The following is a 12667-nucleotide window of genomic DNA, read 5'->3' as shown; positions in this document are numbered from 1 at the left end:
ATTAAAAAGTAGAGAACTTGTGCTAAACTTGTGTTGAAGTTTGGTTGGACCACACTTGGAATACTGTGTATAATTTTAGTCAGCATATTGTAAAAGGGGTATCAAGGGACTGGTGATAAGTGCAAAAAAAATTTACAAAAATGGTACGAGAAATGCAAGGTTATACCTATTGGGAAAAATTAAACCGGCTTGAAAAGAGGGCTGACCTAACAGAGAGCTTTAAAATTATGAAAGGTTTTGAAATAGATAGGGCGAGAATGTTTTCACTTGTGAGTAATAGCAAACTACAGGCCATCATTATAAGATAGTCACTATGAAATTAAATGTAGAATTCAGAAAGTTTTTTACTGACTATGATTAATATAGATGCATTTGAGGGAAGGCTAAATCAGCACCTCTGAAGAGAACGGGAGGTTATGCTGAGAGAGAAGAAGACAGGCAGAGGTTCAGGTGGAGCATATACAGTATGGACTGGTTGGACCGAGTGGCCCTTTTCTGCGCTCTGTCTTATGTAAATAGCTGATAGCCTCTCATCATAGAAACCCCACAGTACAGAAAGAGGCCATTCGGCCCATCGAGCCTGCACCGACCACAATCCCACCCAGGCCCTACCCCCACATATTTACCCACTAATCCCTCTAATCTACGCATCTCAGGACACCAAGGGCAATTTTTAGCATGGCCAATCAACCTAACCCGCACATCTTTGGACTGTGGGAGGAAACCCACGCAGACATAAGGAGAATGTGCAAACTCCACACAGACAGTGACCCAAGCCGGAAATCGAACCCAGGTCCCTGGAGCTGTGAAGCAGCAGTGCTAACCACTGTGCTACCGTGCAGCCTCTGTTAATAATATGGGTTTTTGTAGCATTCCCACCTACATGATTTGTTTACCTGTAGGGTATAATGGTTATAACAAAGTAGGGTTAGGTAAAATAATAATGTAACATATTCTTCCCCTATTATATTTTTATCACAATGTGCATCATAATTGCAGGTGTGGTGCAGTGGCCAACTGAATTGAAAACAGAATGGCTTGTGCATTTGAAAAGGAGCCAAAAAGTCTAATATATCAAAGACCTGAAACATGAGCATGCCAGATTTATCAATTAATTAACTTTTTTCTTTCAGTTGATTTGTTGCAGATGCTGGAGATGAACATGACAATTGCATTTCCTGCAGCTCCTTTACTTACTGTGATACTAGCACTTGTTGGTAAGAATGTTTTGTGTTGAGTAGCATTTTTGTTGATCCTGTCTTTATATTGAATCTGAAATAATGGAAAGCTGTACGTTTAATAGCAAAAAAAATGCTTGAGGAATTAGAACAAGTTTCCAGTTGAATCATCTTCACCTGAAAGAAAGTGCAGTTAGTATTTTGGATGTGAACTCTTATGAAGATTCCCACAATCATTTACCATCTCACTTTAAGGCACCAGCTAGCCCTCTTACATATTTCTAGCATACTCTATTTTTATATAAAATAATCAGCATCCTAAGTAAAACGATGATGCACTGTGGTGTCTTCAGAAGCAGTTTGACTGATGCAGTACAACAAGGCACAGTGTGACTGGTACAGACTAGTAATTCCCTGTAATTCTAAAACTGCCATTAATGTGTTCGAGTAAGTAATTGATATCGTGACAGAAAGAAAAATTGAAAATCCTTGAAACCTGAAATAGAATGCTGGAAATAGACAGCAGAAATCTAAAAGAGAAAGGCAAGTTAATATTTTTGGGACCCAAGTCACAATAGGAACACAAGTCATAATAGGAACCATGCAAACAATAGTAGTTGGAGATTGAAAGACTCCAGCTGCTCTTGTGTCTTCAGTTTTCTAAAGTCACCAACTAACCCCTCATCCCAATAATAGATTGTGGTACTGAAAATATAATTAACTATTGCATCAGAAAAATTGAATCTTATTGCAAATTGATAAGTATATTTTCAATATAATTAAACCCTACATTATCCTGTCAGTTATGCATCACATTTGAATGGACTCAAATCTCATTAAAAAGCAGAACTCGCCAGATAGAGAACCTAGCTTTAAGGAACTAATAAACATGCATGCAAGCAATAAATCAAAAAGAGGCAATTCTGCCAGGAATTGTATGCATTCAGTTCTGCACGACATGAAACACTAGTTCAGGAGGTGTCACAGAACTACTGTAATTATCGTGAGCATACACTTCCCTGTCATTTTCTCTATTTGTGTAACAGCTATTGTCTGTGGTGCATTTGACAAAGTAATCAATTGGCATTAGAGTAAAGACCTCCATATGTGGGTCTGGGCCTCTCTTACCTGGCCACCGCTCCAGAAAAGGAGCACTGATGAATACTTTCACCTCAGATATTCTGCTACAAATGGCCACAAATCATCAACTGAAACTTCAACTCTGATGCAGATAGGAGGTTGCATTTTTTTTTACATCGTGTTTTTAAAGTTTATTTGTTAGTCACAAGTAAGGCTTACATTAACACTGCAATGAAGTTACTGTGAAATTCCCCTGGTCGCCACAGTCTGGCGCACCAGCACGTCTTTCAGAATGTGGGAGGAAACCGGAGCACCCTGAGAAAATCCACGCAGACACTGGGAGAACGTGCAGACTTTGCACAGACAATGACCCAAACTGTGAAGCAGCAGTGCTAACCACTGTGCTACTGTGCCACCCCTTGTTTCAATTGACCAACTTAATGCGTGTGGAAAGTTTGGATTTTAGTCATTGAAATTTTAATGGAATCTTCAATCTCACATTAAGGTTCTGATACTATTATGAGCACATCATCACTGACTGCAATGCAGTATTACTTCCTAGCTAGTTCAGATAGCACCCATCTACAGTCTTGAAGCCATTTCTTGGGGACAATTTGGTTGTAGAATAATTTAAGTGGGCAGGATTCTCCCTGTCAGCACTACATATTGTTGGCATCTGTAAAACATTCTATGCAATTTTTTAATCATGTTATCTTTGGCAAGAGCAAGGAAGTCTCTTGCAGAGTTTCTAAATATTAGAAAAGAAAGAATACTTCTAAATAGTACTTCATTGTATCAATAGAATGTTCCAAAGCGTTTCACATCTAATGAATGATTGTTTTAAACGTAGTTATTTGTTTCCATCCCATACAGCATATATTTAAAAAATAAATGTTCGAATGCAAAACCATTGTGTAGCCTTATCCTGAATTGTTCTCTAAAATATACTAGTTTAATCCTTCCCAAACTCCCAGATACCCTAATGCAGAATATGCCCAAATATTCAAGAAAAACCTCAACTATTAAAGACTGTTCTTGCATACAGAAGAGCTAGATCTGATTTTAAAATTATTGCTACATTTCATCATCAGTAAGTGGAAAGAGTTCTCATCTAAGGCTATCTTTCATTTTGCATTCTTCCTCAGTTTGAATTTTAAAAAAAATTTTGTTCACTTTCTTTTTCCATGGTTGCCAAGTACAGCTGTGTTTCTTCCTCCTCGTGTTTGCTGTCCCATTCATTATCTTAGTTTAGTGTCATCAGTGTTATTTGTTCTCCCTTCTTCTACTGAAGGTGTGCTAGGAAGGTTATTCACAGTCGCTAGTTGATGTCTGATACCGCACTCCTGTGTTTCTTAGTTACTGGTCATTTGCTTAATTATGCTAAATGGCAAGCTGTTTTATTGTTACCGACAAATTGTTTCCCTTTGAAATGTTCTAAAATGGGAGGTTTCACAGTACATCTTCTGTGGAAATATATTGTATTTGACAAAATAAACCATTCCTGTGAAAAACGTACCAGCTTAAATCCACATTGTATTTGGAAAATAAAAACCCAATAGTAATGAATGTTCTGTGCTTGTCCCACTGCAGCCAGCCAACTGTTCTATAGGCCAACGGGAAATAAAACATCCACTTTAAATGTGGTCCCAAAATTCTTTTTGAATTTGGGTGGAGGTTATTTGAGGTATTTCCATTTCAGATAAGCATTCTTAAAATTTATTTTTATTGTTGTCACAAGTAGACTTAGGTTAACACTGCAGTGAAGTGGAAAATCCCCTAGTCGCCACACTCCGGCGCCTGGTTGGGTACACTGAGAGAGAATTTAGCGTGGACCTAAGCAGGAGGTTTTATCACGCAACTTTCTACTCCAACTGTTCCAACACCATCCCCCCACCACCCAACACCATTTTCCCTTGCCAAGTGGAAAGTAAACAGACTTGCGTTTATCCGATATATTTTGGCGATGATTCAAACGAGCCAACATTTGTTATTTAAACAGAAGATTCTGGAAACATGCCATAGATCAGGCAGCATGAGTAGAAAGAGAAGCGGAGTTAAACTTCTGTTCCGCACTGGAGAATGTTCCACAACAATGTAAACAAGTTTATTAGTGTAGGCTTACGTTGACACTGCAATGAAGTTACTATGAAAATCCCCTAGTCGCCACACTCCAGTGCCTGTTCGGGTACACTGAGGGAGAATTTAGCATGGCCAATGCACCTAACCAGCACATCTTTCAGATTATGGGAGGAAACTGGAGCACTCGGAGGAAACCCACGCAGACACGGGGAGAACGTGCAGACTCCGCACAGACAATGACCCAAGCCGGGAATCGAACCCGGGTCCCTAGAGCTGTGAGGCAGCAGTGCTAACCACTGTGTTACTGTGCTTGTCCACAATCTTGCTGATTGGCTTTCTGTTCACTTTTAAATCTTCAGTTGCAATTTTTGCTGGTCACATTTTGAAATTGTGGAGTTTTGCAGAGATTTGACTTGTGTCTTTTATTTTTTAATATTTAATGCAAATAATTTTAAATAAGCAGGCTTGCTGATTTACCTTTGCCCTGATATTTGTTTTTTTTTCCCTCCAGGGATGGAAGCCATAATGTCTGAATTCTTCAATGACACAACTACGGCATTTTACATTATTCTAATCGTTTGGCTTGCAGACCAGTACGATGCAATTTGCTGTCACACTAACACTAGCAAACGGCACTGGCTCAGGTGGGTTTTAACCAAGATCGAGGTCTGAATTTAATGTGCTTACAAAAAAATTTTTTTTTCTTGATTTTAGCCCTTATGTTCTGCTTGGTCGCTCCGTAATGGAAGAGACACTCGCTGTCAAACCTACACAAGAATAATTGATATTCAGGCAGGGTGATTCTGTGGAGTTTGCACGTTCTTCCCATGTCTGTGTGGGTTTCCTCCGAGTGCTCCTGTTTTCTCCCACAGTCCAAAGATGTGCAGGTTAGGTGAATTCACAATGCTAAATTCCCCCCTCATTGTCCAAAGATGAGCAGGTTGGGTGGATTAGCCTGGTAAGTGTGTTACGAGGATGGGGCAGAGGGTATTGCCTGGATGGGATGCTCTTTCAGAGAGTCGATGCAGACTCAATGGGCTGAATGGCCACTTTCTGCACTGCTGGGATTCTATGGAATGGAGGAAAGCCAAGTTTCTGGTGTAGGAAACTAGCTGTTACTTTTACTTTTTACCTTTTTAAAAAAAAACTTTTAAATTACTTTTGTACTTTTATATTACCTTTTTACTTTTTGTAATTTTATAACATTTTCTATAATATATTTGTATTAACATTTTCTACAGTAAGTTTATATTATGTCTACTATAGATTTGTAGCACAAGATGACACCTATCTTGTTTATACTGGGGCATGGGGCATGTGCTGCTCTGCTACTGTGCTGCTTGTCACGTACTCACTGTGATCAGCTAACCTCAGCAGAAACTACTAACTCATGAACTCATCTGTGGAACTCTTTGCCGCAGAAGGCTGTGGAGGCCAGGTCATTGAGTGTCTTTAAGACAGAGATAGATAGGTTCTTAATAAGAGGATCAGGGGTTATGAAAAAAGGCAGGAGAATGGGGATGAGAAAATATCAGCCATGATTGAATGGCGGAGCAGACTCGTTGGGCCGAGTGGCCTAATTCTGCTCCTATGTCTTATGGTCTTAATACATCACCAGAGCTCCAGACTAATCAGTATCAACCATTCTGTGAATGTGTTTAATTAACCAATGAATGTAAATGGGTGTTCTCTGAAACAATGTATAATGCCTATAAGAGAGAGAACAATGGCGAGTGAGGAAGACTTGCATGACATCATGTAAGAGAGAGAGAAAATGAGCGAGAGTGAGAAGCTGGTGTACATCTTGTAAGAGGCAAAGAAGGAACTCCTAATAAACTCGTACGTTTGTACCCGACCACAAAGTATCAGTGAATTCTTGAATCTAACACTGGGAACCATATTCTAGTAAGGCCAGTGCCTTCAGGAAAACAGAATAAAACTATTGGAGGAATTTGAAAAGGTTTAAAATTAAAAATTAATTTAGGCCAGGATGGCATAAAGAGCATTAAAGGTTCTACTAACTTCCTGTTAAGATACACGAGAATCACAGAAGTGTACGGTACAGAGGTCATTTGGTTAATTTTGTCTGTACTGATGTCTTGGAGAAGATTTCATGGTAACTTGTTGCAAAGTTATATATCTCCAGTGGCACAGTTGAGATCATCAGTTTTGATTTTGAGAACTTTAACAATAGAATGAAAAGGCATAAGATCAGCACATTAATGGGGTACTACTTGAACTTGTGTCTTAATCTTCCATTAACCCATATTATTTCTAGATAAACAATGTTAGCTACTCAAAAGGAAAATATAAATCTAAAGGCTGGGCAGACCCTTGAGGTCTAGATATCCTAGTATGAAAACTGCATCAAAACACTGGAATATCATGGTTTTCAGCATTCCTTAATGAACTGCATTGAAGTAGAGGATAACACACGTCATGTGAAGAGAACCAGACAATGGTTGAGTTGTGAACCATATGACCTCTCTGCCGTACACTGCAGTGGTTCTAGTATGTCTTAACAGGAAGTTAGTACAATGTTTAATGCTATTTATGCCATCCTGACCATTCAAATTCCTCCAACAATTTTATTTCACTTTTTCTCCTGGAGGCATTAGCCATACTGGAGTTTGGTTCCCGGAAACATGCTTTCCTTCATTCCCTGCCCAAATACTCATTATTCATGCGTGAATTTGACAGCGAGTGTCAGCCAGGTTATTTAACTGTGGCAGGCAATGCAATGTACTATCATCCATTCTCACTTAATATCCATGCATGCACACATGTGCATGCACATGGTCTCTGCCTCGTGATGAGAAATGGAGACTCTGGCTGATTTCCCACTCCCTAGCCAAGTTGGAAGAATTTTAGAAACCAGCAAAGGATGACCAAAAAATTGATAGTGTAAGAAAATAGAAATTAGGCTAAACGTAAAAGCAATTGTAATACCCTTAACCACCATGACCACCAACATCAAGCCCCAACATAGTTGAGATCAGCTAACTAATTCCAGCCCATGTTACCAATCATATGAACCCTGAGAAGTGAGGTATCTCTTCTGGGTCCTGGATATTAAATCTGTTTCGGTGATTATACTGTGCAAAGCAGTATTTCCGAGCTATAGAATTGTTTACGAGAGATGTTTGTTTAAAATTTCTGGTGTTCGTCTGTTCTGTTGAACTTTGTGTCTCAACTTACTTGCTCTGAAGGGTCAACCAAACTTTTAAGACTGAGCTTTTTTTTTGCAGATTCTTTTACCTTTATCACTTTGCCTTTTATGCCTACCATTATCGCTTCAATGGGCAGTACAGCAGTTTGGCTTTGGTAACGTCATGGCTCTTTATACAGGTATGTTCCTGGTGTTTATTTTTCCTCCAAATTTCTCCCCATCACTCCTGAATATATTGGCTCCATTAGCCAATGTAAGTAAAATCGCTACAGGAGAAGTGACCTTTCTGTAGCTAACTAAGAAGGTTAAAGGTGGTATAAGATTACAGAAAGAGGTGTATAGTGTTGCTTAAAAGGATTATAAATCTGACAGTTGGAAGAATTTTAGAAACCAGCAAAGGATGACAAAAAATTGATAGTGTAAGAAAATAGAAATTAGGCTAAACATAAAAGCAGAGGTGAGAGATTTCCCACAAGGAGATAGAAAATAAAGCGCTGCTATTCAAGAAACACAGTTATTGGAGAAAATCTTGGAATAAATATTAAAGAAGTGGTAATTGGGCACCTTGGAAAGAAATCAGATGATTAGGCAGAGATAGTTTTATGGAAGGGAAATCATGTGACTAAAAACTTTTTGAGCACATACTTAGGGTAGATAAGGGGGAGCCAGTAGATGTTGTATGTTTAGATTTTCAAAAAATATATGTTAAGGTGCCACAGGGAAGGTTGATGCACAAGGTAAGGGCTTATTAGGTTAGGGATATTACCATAGATGCAGTTTTGTTTAAAGGACAAAAAACAGATGAGAAATCTATTTACCCAAAGTGTTGTGAACCTTTGGAATTCTCTATTCCAGCTGGCTGCGTATGTTCAGTTGAGTATGTTCAAGAGAGTTGATAGATTTCTGGATACGAAGGGAAACAAGATTGCATGGATAGGGTGGACAACTGGAGCTGAAGTCAAAGATCAGCAATGATATAATTGAATGGTGGAGCAGCTGAAAGAGCAAAATGGCCTACTGCTTGCTGCTCCTACTTATTTTCCTACTGTTGTATGGTTGTAAGTGCCTTCACTTGAGTGTGAGAACTTATCATAGAAATCATAGAAACCCTACAGTACAGAAAGAGGCCATTCGGCCCATTGGGTCTGCACCGACCACAATCCCACCCAGGCCCTCCCCCCATATCCCTCCATATTTACCCACTAATCCCTCTAACCTACACATCTCAGGACACTAAGGGCAATTTTTAGCATGGCCAATCAACCTAACCCGCACATCTTTGGACTTATACCGTGCAAATTTGCAGAGCATCACTGCTAAAGCTGATAGACATCACTCACCACAACAGGAGTCATTGGTTAGTGATTAAAAGTGGTTGAAGCCCAGCCCCAGATCATTGAGTTATTTGTAGTATTCCTGCACCTAAGATTGACTATCTCAGCACCGTCTACTTCGATTCTGCACTGCATGATGCCATCTACCAGTTTTTTAGACTGGGTTTGATAAGTATATCCATTGATTTAGCCACAGTACAACACTTTATATGTAGTTGTTTATATGTCTGCCTATTTCACAACAACTTACTTGTATAGTGCCTTTAATGTAATGAAACATCCCAAGGTGCTTTATAGGAGCAATATAAAAGAAGTACAATACCAGCCCACTTGAGGAGATATTAAGTCAGATGACCAAAACGAAGGGGTAGTACCTTTTTCATGCAGTGAGTTTTTGAGATTATTTTGTTACAGGACTTTGAGGATTTTGTACAGTAGATTAAAGATTGAGATTGGGCAGTGTTCTGTAAAGTCAAGAGCAGTTTGTCTGACATTCCTTCTGTTTTCTGTCCCATCCTCATTTATAAAAATCAATTGAGTAAAAACTGAATACTTCTTAAAAAATAATAATTAGAGCAGAAAGCATGACACAGGGAATTTCTGAAAAGAGGAAAGGCAGCTGAACCCTTTTAATATAAGTTATTTGGAAGAACTGAATTCTTGCAATCGAAGGAGATAGGGGATCAATAGGTAGAAGTAGAGTATAAAAGTAAAATACTGTGAATGCTGGAGATCTGAAATAAAACGCTGGAAGAACTCAGCAGGTCTGGCAGTACCTGTGGAGAGAGAACATTTCAAGCCCAATATGACTGTTCCAAAAAAAGAGTGAATTCTTCCAGCTATGGGTGGAAGTTGAAAGTCCGCTATACTGAGCCACATCACAATTAGGCAGTTAATGGTCTTTGAAAAGAAAACTGAAATGTCAGGTGCAAAATTCCATGCCGGAGTATAAACAGCTGATAAGTTTCAGTCTTTGCAGCTAAGGAAGGCCAATTGTCAGTTAATGGCAGCATATCAATCTCAGTATCCTCCCAGAGTTCATTATCTGAGCTTTCGTATTGTGTTGTGTTTGTTCCTCAGCTCTGTTGTGTATATATTACATATAGGAATGCACAGTGTAGAATATGATTTGTCTATAACACTGGCCCTATTCATTAATTTGCGTGTTTTCTCCCACCCCTTCCAGCATTCAATGATCTATTTCTTCCATCACTATGAGCTGCCTGCCATCCTTCAGCAAATTCGGATTCAGGAAATGTTGCTGCAGAACCAACAGGCTGGGCAAGCCAACCAGACAACACTCCAGGACAATCTGAACAACAATACTGCAACGGATAGCACGCAGCCAAGCCCCGCTGACGCAGGAAACTCTCTCATAGCTGGTTCCGGTGCAGCCCAGCTTAGTGGCGCTCCCAGCCTAGCGGACAGCATTCAGCCTGGTCGCATGCAGAATCCAAGCTCTGAGGTGACACCATTAAGTGGTGATCTAAACTGGGTTGCAGAGACGGCGGCTATCATATCAGAAGGCATTGCAGCTCCAGAACGGAATACATCTACAGAGGGCTCCAGCATGATTGAGCCATTAAGCAATGGCAGTTCAAATACCCAGGATCTTTTAAATGATTCTGGTGCCGTTGACCATATCCAACCAGGCGCAAGTTCTGAAGAAGACAAAAAGGAAGTGTCTTCATATGGTGGTGGTCTTCAAACAGAAGAGAACCATAGCACATTAAATTATCGTACAGCTGAGAACCAAGAGGAGGTTCTCACTAAAAGTGACCATCAGGAAATGTCTCCCACACAAGATGGTGAGACCTACATGCTTCCATCCCAGCATGATAGTGACACTAGCTTTGACCAATCAGAAATGGACCATGGAAACCAATCTAGTGTTTCAAACAGTTCAGTAACAGAGACAAGCGGTCACAGCGTTTCAAGAATCTCGTGACTCTTATTTCTGTTCAATCTGGCAATTTGTTACTGGAAGACCCTTTTGCAAAATTCACAGCAAGTGTACGGTAGTGTTTGTGGGGGAATCGCTATTACATCAAGCGTTTTCATTTGTAAAACCAAGATATCCCAGTGCTTTCAGTTGGTTCCAGAAAACTGAGTGTGTTGGGCAGAAACAGCATGCTGTTCAGTGAGCATTAATGGCAGGAGCTCAATTGGAACAATTAACTCCTCCATTCAGTCACCGTATCCATAATCTGCAGCATAGCTGTATGTATTGCTGTGATATTCAAGTTCCGAAGAAACACTATTGGTTTGTGAAGTGAGGAAGACCTCCCAAAAAGAACTCAGCTGGGTAAAAAAAACTGCAAGTGTCTGAATGGCCGTAGAAGACGGCTTGTTCCTTTGAACTCGCGGTATACATGTAAGTTGATTCCACAGTGCAATAAGTTGATGTGTATTGATTCTATTCTGCAAGGTCTCATTACCTGAAAGACTCTTTTAAGTCTTGTTTCTTGAACTGGTGCCTAAATACAGAAGAGATTTGCAAGGTAGTAGTGTCAGAAATTCCCTATAACTTCTTCTAATAAACTTTGAACCTAACTAATTTGGATCTGATTCTGATTGATTTTTCTGTTGACAATATTGTATTTAAATGTAATGTAAGAGTTTCTGTCTTTGTATATATTAAAATAAATGAGGTCTAAACATGTTTGTGACTTACTTTAAAGTGTATGAGCCACCTATAGTGAATAACTTCACTAAAAAATGTTCTGTGGCTTTAGCAAAGCAGTATAATTTTTTGTTTTCTGGAGGTGAATCTTTTGGAGTCGGCAAGATAAGGGACACTGGATCCTTGGGTCATACACAGTGTGAGATCGGTAATGTACTACTATCCTGCCACAAACTCAGAAAGGTAGCCCAATGGCGCGCGCGCACAAAATTTCAGCTCCCCTCTTAACTCTACGGTACACTGGGACAAAATTGAGCTGTGCAGATCCGAGGTCCACAATCTGCACTAAATTAGCTGATCTGAGCTGCAGAGTAGTAGTGTGCACTTGGCTTCAATTAGGTAAACACAGTAAGAAGTCTCACAACACCAGGTTAAAGTCTCCAACAGGTTTATTTGGTAGCAAAATCCACTAGCTTTCGGAGCGCTGCCCCTTCGTCAGGTGAGTGGGAGTTCTGTTCACAAACAGGGCATATAAAGACACAAACTCAATTTACAAAATAATGGTTGGAATGCGAGTCTTTACAGTAATCAAGTCTTAAAGGTACAGACAATGAGAGTGGAGAGGGCGTTAAGCACAGGTTAAAGAGATGTGTATTGTCTCCAGACAGGACAGTTAGTGAGATTTTGCAAGCCCAGGCAAGTCGTGCTGACCCGATAAACTTTGAACCTAACTAACGCTTACTCGGGTAAGCATTCTCCAAGGCGGCCTTCACGACACACGAGTCGCTGAGCAGAGACTGATAGTCAAGTTCCGCACACATGAGGACGGCCTCAATCGGGATCTTAGGTTCATGTTACACTATCTGTAATCCCCACGACTTGCCTGGGCTTGCAAAATCTCACTAACTGTCCTGTCTGGAGACAATACACATCTCTTTAACCTGTGCTTAACGCTCTCTCCACTCACATTGTCTGTACCCTTAAGACTTGATTACCTGTAAAGACTTGCATTCCAACCATTATTTTGTAAATTGAGTTTGTGTCTTTATATGCCCTGTTTGTGAACAGAACTCCCACTCATCTGATGAAGGGGCAGCACTCCGAAAGCTAGTGGCTTTTGCTACCAAATAAACCTGTTGGACTTAAACCTGGTGTTGTGAAACTTCTTACTGTGTTTACCCCAGTCCAACGCCGGCATCTCCAC

The 12667-nt window shown here is 40.0% G+C and overlaps 1 protein-coding gene across 2 annotated transcripts in view; it reads left to right on the top strand.

Annotated features, from left to right (window-relative positions):
* The window catches only part of tmem259 (transmembrane protein 259), a 61761-nt gene extending 50259 nt beyond the window's left edge, over positions 1 to 11502 (top strand). For both annotated transcript variants that reach the window (XM_078198096.1, XM_078198095.1), the window contains exons 8-11: positions 1134 to 1217; positions 4849 to 4981; positions 7586 to 7685; positions 10027 to 11502. In XM_078198096.1, the coding sequence (XP_078054222.1) occupies positions 1134 to 1217; positions 4849 to 4981; positions 7586 to 7685; positions 10027 to 10788 (1079 nt within the window). In that variant the 3' untranslated portion in view covers positions 10789 to 11502. The remainder of the gene's footprint in view (positions 1 to 1133; positions 1218 to 4848; positions 4982 to 7585; positions 7686 to 10026) is intronic.
* The last annotated feature ends 1165 nt before the right edge of the window (positions 11503 to 12667 follow it).

The sequence above is a fragment of the Mustelus asterias genome, chromosome 26 (assembly GCF_964213995.1).
Source record: "Mustelus asterias chromosome 26, sMusAst1.hap1.1, whole genome shotgun sequence".
Lineage (NCBI taxonomy): Eukaryota > Metazoa > Chordata > Chondrichthyes > Carcharhiniformes > Triakidae > Mustelus > Mustelus asterias.
Note: the sequence above shows the minus strand (reverse complement) of the source record. Positions and strands in the feature narration are given on the sequence as shown.